The 13225-nt window shown below is 42.9% G+C and overlaps 1 protein-coding gene across 1 annotated transcript in view; it reads right to left on the reverse strand.

The window, feature by feature from the left end:
• Positions 1 to 12716, reverse strand: part of nrg2a (neuregulin 2a) — a 71017-nt gene extending 58301 nt beyond the window's left edge. Inside the window, exon 1 of the mRNA XM_062406528.1 lies at positions 12154 to 12716. Within this exon, the coding sequence (XP_062262512.1) occupies positions 12154 to 12562 (409 nt within the window). The 5' untranslated portion in view covers positions 12563 to 12716. The remainder of the gene's footprint in view (positions 1 to 12153) is intronic.
• Between the last annotated feature and the right edge of the window lie 509 nt (positions 12717 to 13225).

The following is a 13225-nucleotide window of genomic DNA, read 5'->3' on the forward strand; positions in this document are numbered from 1 at the left end:
TCCCAATTAAGCAACCGAAAGCAAAATGCTGCCCAACGTGAAACACGAGTATTAATTAGCTGAACTATTCCTGCCTGCAAACTGAGAAACATTCAGATCGATTTTTTACATTCACGAGTTATGAGAAACTTTCAAACTTCCAGTCAAAACATGTTGCCTTGATTTTATCATGAATTCATACTGCCACGATGGGGCGATAAGATTTGTTCTTGAGTGTTGTTTTTCGAAAGGCTACGAGCGGGACGACATGTTTCACCGACACAGTCTCAAAATTGTGAAACAAATCCACACGCTTCATCAGGTCATCACTTGACACTGGCAATAACACGATGCACATATTTTCTAAAATCCGTTGTGACGCTGCACTATAAATAAACTGCAGCAGCGTTTGACACTGACGACCAAAAGCTGTTTACACAGACCTTTTGATACCCTGCACTTGAGGAGCCCTGTTGTCATCTGTGGACCTGTGCATGGAATATTATGGAATGTGTTGTCTGTGGCGCTACGCCCACAGCTACAAAGATCTACAAGAGAAAGAACGTAGAAATGTGTGCCCGCCAGCTTCGCCCTCCCTCCTCGGAAGTGAGCAAGTAGGTTACTTCTACAACAACATGCCGAAACAATGTTGATCTCAACAGTAATTTGTGTGATCCTGACACTCCCGACGACAAGCCCGGTGTTACATGCAATTATGCTGTTCATACAAAAAGTATCTGTTAAATGTGAATCACAAGAAAACCTTCGTGTCAGCGTGAGTTCTCAAAGACAACAAGCAGGAAGGGATTGTGCGTGCCACAGCAACCAGTTTCATATCGGAGGGAATCAAGCAGCTTTAGTCGGGTTTCAGATCATTGAAAAATGAGCTTACCTGGGTTTCTCAGAGTTATGCATTGATCCAGAGCTGGATTACCAGACTAAACAGGGTTAATAATGGGACTGTCAATAGATGTTAACAAAGCCAAATGCATATAAAACAAGGCTAATAGCCCTGGAACAAATTATTGGCAGCTTTTTCCCGACTTCCAAGTTTTAGTCAATCTGCTGGATACATATATACTGTGTATGTCGAAGAGATTTAGGGCATGGAACTGCTCTATTTTCTGAACACAAGACAGAAGAATCAATGCCAAAAAATGACAGGAAATAAGGTTTTATTAGTGATGAATGATTGATTTGTATCCTGTTTTTTTCTCTCCTGGTTGAAAGGCTTAAATACACACTGTGTTGTTCTTTAATGCTCAAATACAATAACAGGTAGAGAGATCTTCTTTTCTGTGTGTTGTTATACGATGCATAATGCTTCTTTATTTTTTTGCAAATTCCTGCAGTATATAAGTATTTTGTTTCCTCGGCTCTGGCTCCTGTTTGTTGGTTTGCCGCTGGTCGTATTTGTGACTTTAAAGGGTTAATTTTGTCGACAACCTTTCATGCTGTGCACAGGAAAAAATGCTTTCAATATTTAATAACATGCACTGGCTGCAGCCTGTGAAGGAAGAGTATTGCAGCCCAAGATAGCTGCAAATTACTGAATGATTCAAAAGACACGGGTAAACTTAAACTGCCTTCACAAAGCCGGAGAATCCAGAGTCGTAAAGAGCATAAAAAACAACAGAGGATGTGTGGGGTCGGAAACATCAGCAGGTCAAATTATAGAGCAGGTTCTGGTCCTGAATTTCACTGCAGATTGTCTTTCATGATATTTAATCTTGACATGTATTGTTCATTGCTATTTGTTACTGAAGAAAATAACTGCATGTTTCTAAGGTATCAGTCTCATCTCCTGTGTTTTATTTTATTTTCTTATTTGTTTGTGTTGTGGTGCTGTGTAGTACAGGGGGCCTGTGGATGTTTTTACTGCTGGGCACCTTTTTGGCCACGGTCAAACACTGTGCACGACCGTCTCTCCCCGAAGGACACACCATTACGGTCAGTTTAATCACAAACACGTCCACTTCCAGGCAGACTGCAGCGCGGCTCCAGCTCCCGAAAGATGGCCTCCTATTCTGAACAAAGTAAAAATCTGACTTTGAAACAGAGCGACTTCCACAGTTGTTGTCCTGCACATATCTCCCACACTGTGCAGTGACTGTGGGCCTCAGAGCCCCTCTTTGACACGGCTCCAGCCACAGGGCCAGGGAATCTAACAACTGCTGAGACATTCCCAACGGACTCATCCCTTTCAACTTTTCCCTGTTTGTCCTGCTTCCTGATCCTGATCATATACTGCCTCATTGTGGTGAAGGCAACATTCTTCAGTGGGTGAAAAGCTCACAGCCCTAATTATTGGAAAGGCTGAGCAGGAGAGAGAAACTGTACGAAATCCAAAAAACAGACTTTGTTGAGACTGCTGTACTTTTTTGTAGAACATTTACTTCCATCACAGTTATAGAGAGTATATATTTGTTTGCTTGATACTGAACAAACAGCTGTTTTGCAGCTGGTAGCATTTAAAGAGATAAAAGGACAAAAATAACTTCACTGTATAAAGGTTTTTGAGTTATTTTAGTTCTACAACTAGCATAAAACTGGGCTATAATTATGTCTGCTTGTTTCTCTATTGTTCAGCTTACCACAGCTTATCTTGAGGCAGATGCCAGTTGCAAAGTTTAATGCACTTTATTCTAGAAATATCACATACATCTCAAGTTATTCTGAAAATGTTAAAACCTTAAATATGTGGGATGGTAAGTCTATTCATAGCAGAGGTCATATGTCCAAATGTTCCATCCAAAGGTAGAACTAACTGCCACAGTATTCATGATATTTAATATCTCTATTTAAGTGCTCTCATGATCAGATTATATAAATCCGATTAAGAATAGACACTGACTTATCTTTATCTATAGGCCTACTCTACATTACTCTAAAGCACATTCTTCACTCACACATAATAGATATATCATATTTACAGATGCAAATCCTCCGCCAAACCCACCAGACGTACAGTATTTGTCTGTGTCCTCTCTGGAAAAAAAGGAAAATTCTGTTCAAATAGTTTTGCTGATCCAAAAGCAGCTTTTATGCCATGAATTCAAGCCAGATTAATGGAGATTATCGGTTGTGACATTATGTACTGACTGTGAAACTAATCTGCGTTCACACCAACAGCAGCCGACCCCAAACCGGCTCCTCTGTCTGGTGATGGATTTCCGCTGCTTGCAAGCACAGTTTTGCAGCAGAGCTGTAGGCAATGCTGTATATTGACTATTATAGGAAATAAAAGTGTGATAAATAAAAAAAAATCTGTAATAATCAAAGATGGTGACCTGCTTGTCAAGTCTCTTGAGATGCAAATGACTGTACTGAATCACCAAATGCTTATTCAAAATTGTCTCTTTGCTCAAATTCAAAACAATATAATAAATATAATCTTTGAATCACTAACCTGTTAAACATTAGTACAAAAATTGATCATATTAAATATTGTAACAGATTAGTGATATAACATTGCACAGTGCATATTAGACCTTTTATGTTGTTTAAGAAAAATCATTTCTGCAGAAGCCTTTTTGCTGACTGTTATTTTACAAACCTCCCCAGTCGCAACTTTTAAAAAGTTATAATTAAAGGAGAATCTCAGCAAAACTATTTGAAGTTATGTGGATCACGTGTTAAATTTGTTATGAAACAACAAGCCTTAAATTGCCTTACACACTACACACTTGTCCTCAAACTCCTTATCCTTCAGAACTTGGAGTAACCCCATTATCCTCCATGAGCCCAGACGTAATTCTGTATTACGGCATAAAAATGTATAATCATCCAAAGCAGTGCTTTGGTGTGTGAGCAATCAAAGGGGCATGTTAATCAGACATCCACAACTGTGGAAAACACAGCATCTGTCACAGCAGAGTGGGGAAACTGCTCACGCAGGACTAAATTGATACTATTTTAGTTTTGTGGTGCAGCACATTCGGGCAGAATTAGCAGGTGATAACAACTAGGTTTTGAGTCGTGTCTGGAGATTTTCTATCATCACAAACAGCTCTGTAGTTAATCAAATGAAGGGTTTTTTACATCAGAAGTGGTGAATAGGTGGTGATAAGAATATGTACCATATAATCCGAGGTTTTCTTGGCTTACTGTAGTCTATCAAAACACAACTTTGTTTTGACTCTTTCATTTAGTCTTTGAGTATAATCCTGAAAATCTCCAGGCACACAAGATCTTAGAATTCCCTTAGTTCAATATGAATCTCAGAGCACTCAAACTAATGTTGCCAATGACAAATAAATCATTATTAAATTTTTATTTTTTAACCACCAAAATGAAAAAATGACGCTCATCTTTTTTGGATGATTTTAAACGATGACTATGAAACCTTGTCAGACTCCTGTGCTCATGATCTCCTCTGTGACATTATCACATTCTGGATCTATTTGTAATGGTTCAGCTGGTGTGAAATGCCAGACAAGCTACTTAGACCTCTCTGGAGGCAGACATTTTGTGTAACTAATAGCCTTAATAATGGCCGCATTCCATTTAGGTGAGTACGTCCCCTGACGTTGTGCACGCAGGCTTATAGCTAACTGGAAGGTCAGAGGAGCCACTGTTGTAATGACCAGTCATATAATGGATATCACACCATGGATGACACTGATTCCGGGTCATAGACTGTATATGAAGATACAGTCACAAAAGTTCTTGATTGCCACCTGGTGGCTGGCTGCAGCATGAGACATAAATCATGCCTCCTCCATGTTAGTGAATGGGACTTGGATCAAAAAGTAAGAGTACACATCAATTTCAAGAATGACTCAGGATTGGTCAAGCCTGTGCATCATGTGATATCCATCTCTATACAGTCTATGGTTCTTCTCTAAACACAGAGTCAACACCAGTGGTGAAAATGATATGCAGGCATTTGATTCGCAATAATTTTGAAAACAGACTCCAGAGCTGTTTAGTTTGATCAGGTTTTCAGTTTGAATACAAACTAGTGCTATTTTGCATCACTGTATTAGTATCAAGTGGACCTACAGTACACTTTTCTTATATAAGTGACTATTGTGCCATGACTTAAGGAGTCTCATCTGACCTATTTATGGACTGAAACAAAAAAAACACTGTATAGGACAGTGCATATATCATCTGAGAAGGTTGACAGTTATTCTGTTTGCTGACACATTTGATATAAAAAGCAGATAACATGCCAGGTCTATGTGTCTGTTAGCGTGTTGTGATCCACTCCAACTCATTTTAACCCTCTACCATTACGTTCTATGATCTTTCCAAATTATTGTTATTAATTTTATTTAAAAATCTGTATTTATACTTGTGGTATTTATACTTGCTAGATTTCACATTAGCGGAGGAATTGTTAAGTTTGATTACAGCAAACAAAACACTGGTTAGCCCTGGCCAAAGCTCATCATAAATGTTGTGTATGATTTAGAACTAATAAGTTTGAATTTGCCAAAAGCTATATAGCTTTGCTAGAAGGCTACTGTAAAAAACATATATGTGGAAAAATGAATGGGCATTAATATTTAATAATCAAAACAGACACAATTCTCGCCCCACTTGTATATGTGGTTATAAACGAGGTGGTTATGCTACACATAATGTATATATACGGATTGGTATTAGATTAGTGTTATGACGGTGACAGACAGCTTAACCAACAGCAGACTAGATCCTCTTAACAATACACACAAGGTCTCTACCCGGATTATTGCAGGGATGTATTAGTTTCATCTATACAGCATCTGTACATTATATGCACATAATGGGACTGTATAGCATCTGCACATGTCTATGTATTTGTTTACGCACAAGAAGCAAAATTCCACTGTACAACACACAATAAACACACTGTAGCTGTAATAGTATCAAAATATTTGTTAAGAATAAATACTCAATTAATTACACCGTACGGATTTTTTGAAAATATGATCTTAAACATTTGTAATTTATGAAATGGATTATGTCTGTGAGGCTCTTCTAAGAAAAACGCTGAAGAGACCAAAGTAGGAGCAGAAGAGGAGTTTAAATTCCTCACTCCTGTTGAAGTCATCTAACCTCAACACACATCCCGTATTGTTACATACTGCACTGTGCTGTAAAGAATAGATGAATCAGCAGACACTGTAGAAAATTAGAAAAACTATTGGCTCCAAAAAAATACTGGCACCAAACAATCCACTCAACTCAAGACTGTGGAAAGACAGCGGCCGCTTTTGCTTTTCTCTCCGTCCCTGTGCGATACCACTGGGCAGCAGCGGTCACAAACACCACCTGATGACATCCACCTGATTTAATATGGTTGCAGGGTAAAGCCCAGTGACTGAGAGGCTGCGAGCACAACACTTACTCCCATCACACATCTGCTTTGTAACAGCTGTGGTATCAACTCTGACCTGAATCAGTAAACCTCGACTCTACAATGAAACCAGGCCTGTCACTGCAGAAGTGTGACTTAAGTAGAGGATAGACAGAATGGACGCTGTCATAAAAATGGCTAAAAAAAAACAAAAACGATTCAAAGAAAAAAAAATGTGGAGAAGAAGTCTGAGTGATTGTGAGAGAGTGCCCTAATAGGACAGGAAAATGAGCCGCCAATTACTGAAAATGGCCATATCGCTTTTATATACATCTCATAAATATACATCAAGCCATGTTGTCCAAGAAGAGTCGCCGGGCGGATAATCAGCGGACGGAAAGTCGACATAAATGACCCAGTGAGCATGGAAAACGGTCCCCGGAAACATGCAGTGTAACCTCCCTCAAAACGATCCGTGTTGCTTGCTCCGCACACAACATCACTGAGAGTGGAAAACACTTCAATCACGCTTATATGAAACAAACGCATCACATCCCATACATGACAACAATCTCAAGTGGTGAGAAACGATACCTGAGCACCTTTTGTCACAATCAGCGACTGTTTGCCGAATTGCCCTTGAGGGTGCCGTTCGGATACAATGACCAACGTGCGGACGCATGTTGATTCATACAAATTTGTGGGATAAGCACCGAAGCCAGCAGCCATCAGCAGCTGTCATTCCATTTCTGTGACTAGCTCTTCTGAGGAACTCTCTCTCTTCAAGGAAAGATGCATAGCTCGGGGCAAAGTCCCGCCTGTCTGCCACCTCGATGCAGCAGCTGCGACCTGCATTCAGTGGGACTTCACAGGGACGGACTAGTGATAAGAGTGTGCGTCCACCACAACACTGTTACACTAATTAATGTCAAATAAAAATCAATGGCCTTAATTAGCAACACAGAAATACTCAAAGAAGGGAGAATGATTTGCCTAAGTAAGGACGTGGACCTTTTTTGTTTTCCCAGCGTTGCACCGATTTGTACTGTCTCACATTCATACAGTGCTCCCACCAGTCTGCATACACCCACACACATGCAGCCACAAAATGAAATTATGTAGGTCTCCTCCATGGAGTCAATGGATAGACTCAAAGCCAGAGGCCTCACCTACCACATCTGGTTCACGATTTCTGATTCAGGCTGCGCCACGAGGGACACTACTAACACTATTGTTATGCTAAGCTAGAAGGCAGATGTGACATACTTGAGGTTACAGCCATGTCTGACTCGACTCCAATCAAAAATATGTCCACTCGCATGAGGACACGTCTCGTTTTAACTCAGACCCTCAGCTGATCTTTAAAAAGGAATAAGTGGCAAAAAGCTCAGCACACAATCAACAAAGTTTGGTTCATCCATCCATTATCTTGCACCGCTTATCCTCTGACGATTCAGAGGGGGGCTGGAGCAAACTCAAGCTGATTAGGGGCGAGAGGTGGGGTCCAGCCTGAAAAGGTCGCCCGCGTATCATAGGACCAACGTACAGATACAAACAACCACTCACTCTTGCACTCACAACTACGGACACTTTAGAGTCTCCCCTAACATGCATATCTTGGACTGTGGGAGGAAGCCGGAGTACCCAGAGAAAACCCACACAGACATGGAGAGAACATTGACCCAAGACCTCGGCTGAACCACAATTCAAACCTGGAACCTTCTTGCTGTGAGGCTCTAGATACTCATACTATAAAGTTGGTAATGATATAATAAGGATATAAACATATTTTCTAGCCATCTCTGCTCCTATCATTAAAAGGCATTCACACCTGTGCACCTGCTTATCTGTGCAACTCTCAGCCAATCGTGTTCAGGCAGTTCAACGCCTTGTTGGTCAGGTGCTTCAGTTAATGTTCACATCCAATATCAAATAGGGGGAAATATGTGATGTGAGCAACTTTGACCATGACATCATTGTTGGATGGTATTTCTGGAACTGATGTTTTTCAGCCCAAACCAAAAACATCTGGTAAGCGGCTGTCGTGTGGATGGAAACGTCTTTTCGATGAGAGAGATCAGAGGAGAGTGGTTGGAGGTGACAGAATGGAGATGGTACCTCCACTCATTATAACTGATATACATATAAAGAGTACTTGAGGGACTAAACATCGAGGTGGATGGGCAACAACTAGAAGAAGACCACCTTCACCATGTTTTACTCCTTTAAACCCGAGAAGAGAAATATGAGGGTCAGCCACACTGAACAAAATAGCACACCCTGGTCTGATTGCTGTGGGTTTTTGCAGAGGAACGCAGATAATAGGGACAGACTTAGGGATCAATAGATTGAAACCATGGACCCAACCTGCCTTGTGTCCACAGTCCAGGCTGCTGCAGGTGGTGTAATGGTGTGAACAATGTTTTCTTGGCACACTGTGGGCCTCTTAACACCAATCAATCATTGTTTGTATGTCACAGCCTATCTGAGTAATGTTGATGAATATGTACTTCACAACCTCGTCCAATGGCTATTTTCCAGCATGACGAGGCAGCATGTCACAATGGAAAAGTCGTCCTAAACTGGTTTCATGATCATGACAGCGAGTTCAGTGATCCTCAGTTGCCTCCCCAGTGACCACCTCCGAATCCAATAGCACACCTTCGGGATTTGGTAGTACAGGAAATTGGCAGCGTGAACGTGCAGCTGATTATTCTGTAGACATGGTGTGATGCAATCATGTCAACATGGGGCAGAATCTCAGAGGAGAGTTTCCAGCATCTTGTTGAATCCATGTCACGGAGAACAGAAGCTGTTCAGAGAGCACAGAGAGGCTCTACTCTGCATTCGTATGGTGTTCCTTACAAAGAGCTGTAGGTTAGTGTACATTCAACCGGCTAAAACAAAGACTAAATACTGTAAAGACAGGGATGGGATCCCAGCAGCCATAACACCCATCCACATGGTGATGTAGCAACCCATGAGCACTCAGTGGTAATTACTAGATTATAACATGGGTAATCACAAATCGTGAGTCAGACCACACTCTTTCTTGGCCATCATAGTTATCTCGGCTACACACCTGTAAAATGTCCTAACTATCTGCCCAGTTGTGATGCTATCGCAGTGACCCAATCTGTCCACAGACACACAGACATAAAAACACCAAACTACTTAAATCCTCCTCTGTGGTAGTTCCTGCCACAGTCTCCAGGACACAGACTTTGCCGTGATGCAGACACACTCACACACACCGGCACACACAATGGTAAGAAAGTGTGCACTGAGGAATATGTCATGGCTTTATAATGTCATTTCAGGTGGCTGCAGTTATATACTGAATTAAGCCATCTGTGAAACAAAAGTATGTCAAATATTCATTTTACATACATGTTAAGGCACTTCTCTTTTAAAAGTGGTAGTGTTTGATTGTCTGTGACTTTTCACAAAGCAGCACTGGACTTCCAGGAAACACTTGCTGCTTACAGTCTGTACACTGACTCTTTACAGTACAATAGCCTCAGAGACTTGTTAAAGTTTCGGATACGATATGATCTGCTTTTGACACTGGCAAGAAGTTTGATCCAAATATCCTGCGTTTGCATATTGTTTGTGATGCTGCATGTTTGTTGTAATCAGTAGAAACAGTGCATCAGTAAGTCCCAGCTGACTCAGGAAAGGGTGCAGGCGGTGAGCACTGTTTTTCAGGCGACCCCTTAGGAGCCAGAAGACAACAACTGCATCACGTTGTGAGCTGTACAGTATGTACATTCAGGGCCTTGATTCCTACGCTTGGGAGCTTGTGTTCTTCTTCACTACAGGGATTTAAGGCAAGTTTGGGATGTGTGCTACTGAGTGGGCCCGGACTCAGAGGCTAAGCCCAGACAAAGCTGCACGTGCACCAGTGTGAGGTTGACAGGGTGGCCAATAAAATATATGCACTTAATACAATGTTTGGGGAAATTAATATGAGGGATAGAGGTAGTCAACACAACATTTGCGACCTTGAGCCACTGCTGAATGACAAAGGGAGCTCAAAGGGACACAAGGATGTCAGGGGACTGACTGTTTATGTTTCTGTATTAGAGGCTAGCTTGAAAATGGTTATGATTGGGGAGAAGAGGAATAATCCCCTCAGTTACAATGGCCCACCAGAGCCACATTAACTATGTTGCTGGCTACTTTGAACCAGATAAAGATATACACAGCCTAAGGAAGAGGGTGCGGCAACTCTCTCAGGTAACACTGGGAGGTGGCCGTGCCAGTTCAATCACACCACTGACAAGCTCTGCTAAGTGGCAGAAGAATTCATGGGGGACATTTGGACTGCTCAAGAAACTCAAGCAGTAATAAGGTACATTTTATGTTACCTCTCTAATGGCATGATGAGTTTAGAAGCCAGAGTGAGAGTGGCGAAAACAAGAAGAGAGGGGACAATTTTGTGTCTCATGAGTGCAAGGTTAGTGACTGTAAGGAGGCGGCAGTATAGAACACACATTATGTTCTTGGCCACAACACTTGAGCGGAAACCCAACTGTGTTAAACATTACAATGGAGGTAAAATATGTTGCATGTTACTGGTGCTCTAATTGGCTCATTACGTTCAAAGTGTAAGAGAAGCTACGACTTATTTTGAGATTGTGCGGGTGCTGACTAGCGTGGGACATTAGCAGTGGACACTACTTTATCATTAAAGTAGTGGAAACACATTTTATCTGCAGGTGAAGACCAAGCAAACTTTCTGTGCCATTTAAGGAAATGGATGTGGTGACAAGACACCCCACAGATCTGGTCACTTAACAATACGTTGCTCCGTGCATGAATTAAGGTAACCTATTTGTGTGCGGCGTACTGCAGCAACAGTGTGCTGCATTGTACTTAATCAATAGGTTGCAAAGCCTCAACAATATCCTCACCCATCATATTTTAAATTGGGGAATCCTGCAGCAAGCCATGTTGTCATTTTGTTCATTTAACAATATAAATACACTTGAAAATCAGGTGTGACTATTAAAGAGCACCTTACTACTACATGAAATGTGCCGGATGTTTAAAATGACTCCCTGAGGGCGACGTCTACTGACCACAGTCCATTCCGGAACTTCTTCTGCGTTGATCTTGAAAAAGCGTTGGGTGGTGAGGTTGATTATTTCATATTCTCAACAACATCCTCATAGGCTGTAGGCAAGGACTGTAACACACAGTGCTATGGCCCTCTGCCGGCACAGAGAATGTGTGTGTGTACAGGACAGAACCGCAGGCTAGGCCAAAGTGTAGGGTATTAAAGCATTAAAGCAGGTCGTGAACCTAAATATAGACCAGGAACCAGTTTGCATAGGGCACACGTGATACCAGCGATACAGGCCGCTGTCCCTGGTGCTGAAATTGTACCGGGTCCATGAAATGCATGAGGGCTGTATGTTCCCACGAGAAGCAACATGTTGATAGAACAGTAATCTATCTGTGTGTCAAGTCAACGGAGTAAGAGATGCACCGCGAAGTGTCAATAAAAGGTTAAAAGTGTAATGCGGGTTTGCAGGATGCAGATGGTTCGATACACACAAACTGCAATTCCTCACACGCAACAGTGCGAGGCGCATGTCTGATGCAGTTGAGGGGAGAGAGAATAGCAGAGGGAAAGAGAGAAAGAGAGTTTGATTGATCATGTGGGCTATGGGAGCCTGCGAGAGTTGTCGAAAATTGCTGCATAGACGCCCCTTAGGCACCTTATCGGGCACCCACCGACTCCGAACCATGCTGTGGCCACACTAACCACAATTCAAAAGAGCACCTGTTACCACAAAGCCCTTCTCGCAGGGCAGCTGTTATTAGAGCGTTCGTTCTTCCGGGTTTGGACTTCACCGGTGATCCACAATGCATTAACTTACCGCAGTCCACACACAAGACCTTCCCAACATCCTTTTTAAGGTTCTTCCCAATCGTGTCCAGAGGCGCAAACGATGCCTTGAAAACCAAGGGCTGGTCAGTGGGGTCCATGAAAAAAATGTACTTGTGGTTCTTCTTCACTTTGGTGCACGGCGCCTCGGATCCGAATTCCCCCACGGTGACGAGCTGCTCCCGCTCCAGACCCCCGCTGTTCAGGGGCCAAACATCCAGCACTTTGACATTCACACGGTACGTCTCCGCGGAGACGTTCCCAGGCGTGGACTGCACCTTGCCCTCGATCACCACGGCGGATTTGTAAGCCTGGTCCTGCAGGGAATTCAAACTCGGGGAGTAGCAGGCGAATGAGACCCCGATGACCAGCATGGATAAATGCACTGAATCAAGCCTCATGCCGCCTGCTTTGGCTCGGTGGTCGCTGGTCGCGTTGCGGCAGGGCTCTCTCGGCTGCAGGGCGATGGCGACGGAGCTGGGTTGAATGAAGAGACAGCGAGGAGGCTCCAGTAGCACGGCAGCGCGGCGGCAGACCTTGCATAAGTGTCCATGCCATCGGGATCCGCTGCTTCTTTCGAGTGATTTGCAATGGGTAAAGAGCAGCTCTGAGACGGGGGGAACCGCGGGATGATGCTGGGGGTTCAAATCCACTCACTGCTGTCCGCTAATAATAATAATGATAATAAGGCATTGTAGATGCAGCCAAGCGAGGAATCGGAGGGCTCTCCCCCTTCCAGAAGACGATGCCCCCCTTATGCTGCCATAGTAGCCTTAGAACTGCAAGACGACGCCACTCTTATCTTTGCCCAAAAAATGCAGTGGTGGGGCATCGCTATATGATGCCTTTCCGTATTTTCTGCAGCAGAAGGAGAAGACGCAAAATGCTGCAGTGGAGCACAAGTTTGGTCTGCTCGCAAGAACAAAAAAGCCACGTTTCATTCCCCTAAAAAAAATAAAACAGTTTTTCTCCTTCCTGATCGGCAGCTCTAGCGCTAATACGCCGCCTTCCACCGCGGCTCTCTCTCCGCCTCCCCCCACTATACAGCCACAGAAGGGGAGGAA

The sequence above is a fragment of the Platichthys flesus genome, chromosome 15 (assembly GCF_949316205.1).
Source record: "Platichthys flesus chromosome 15, fPlaFle2.1, whole genome shotgun sequence".
In the NCBI taxonomy this organism is placed as follows: Eukaryota; Metazoa; Chordata; class Actinopteri; order Pleuronectiformes; family Pleuronectidae; genus Platichthys; species Platichthys flesus.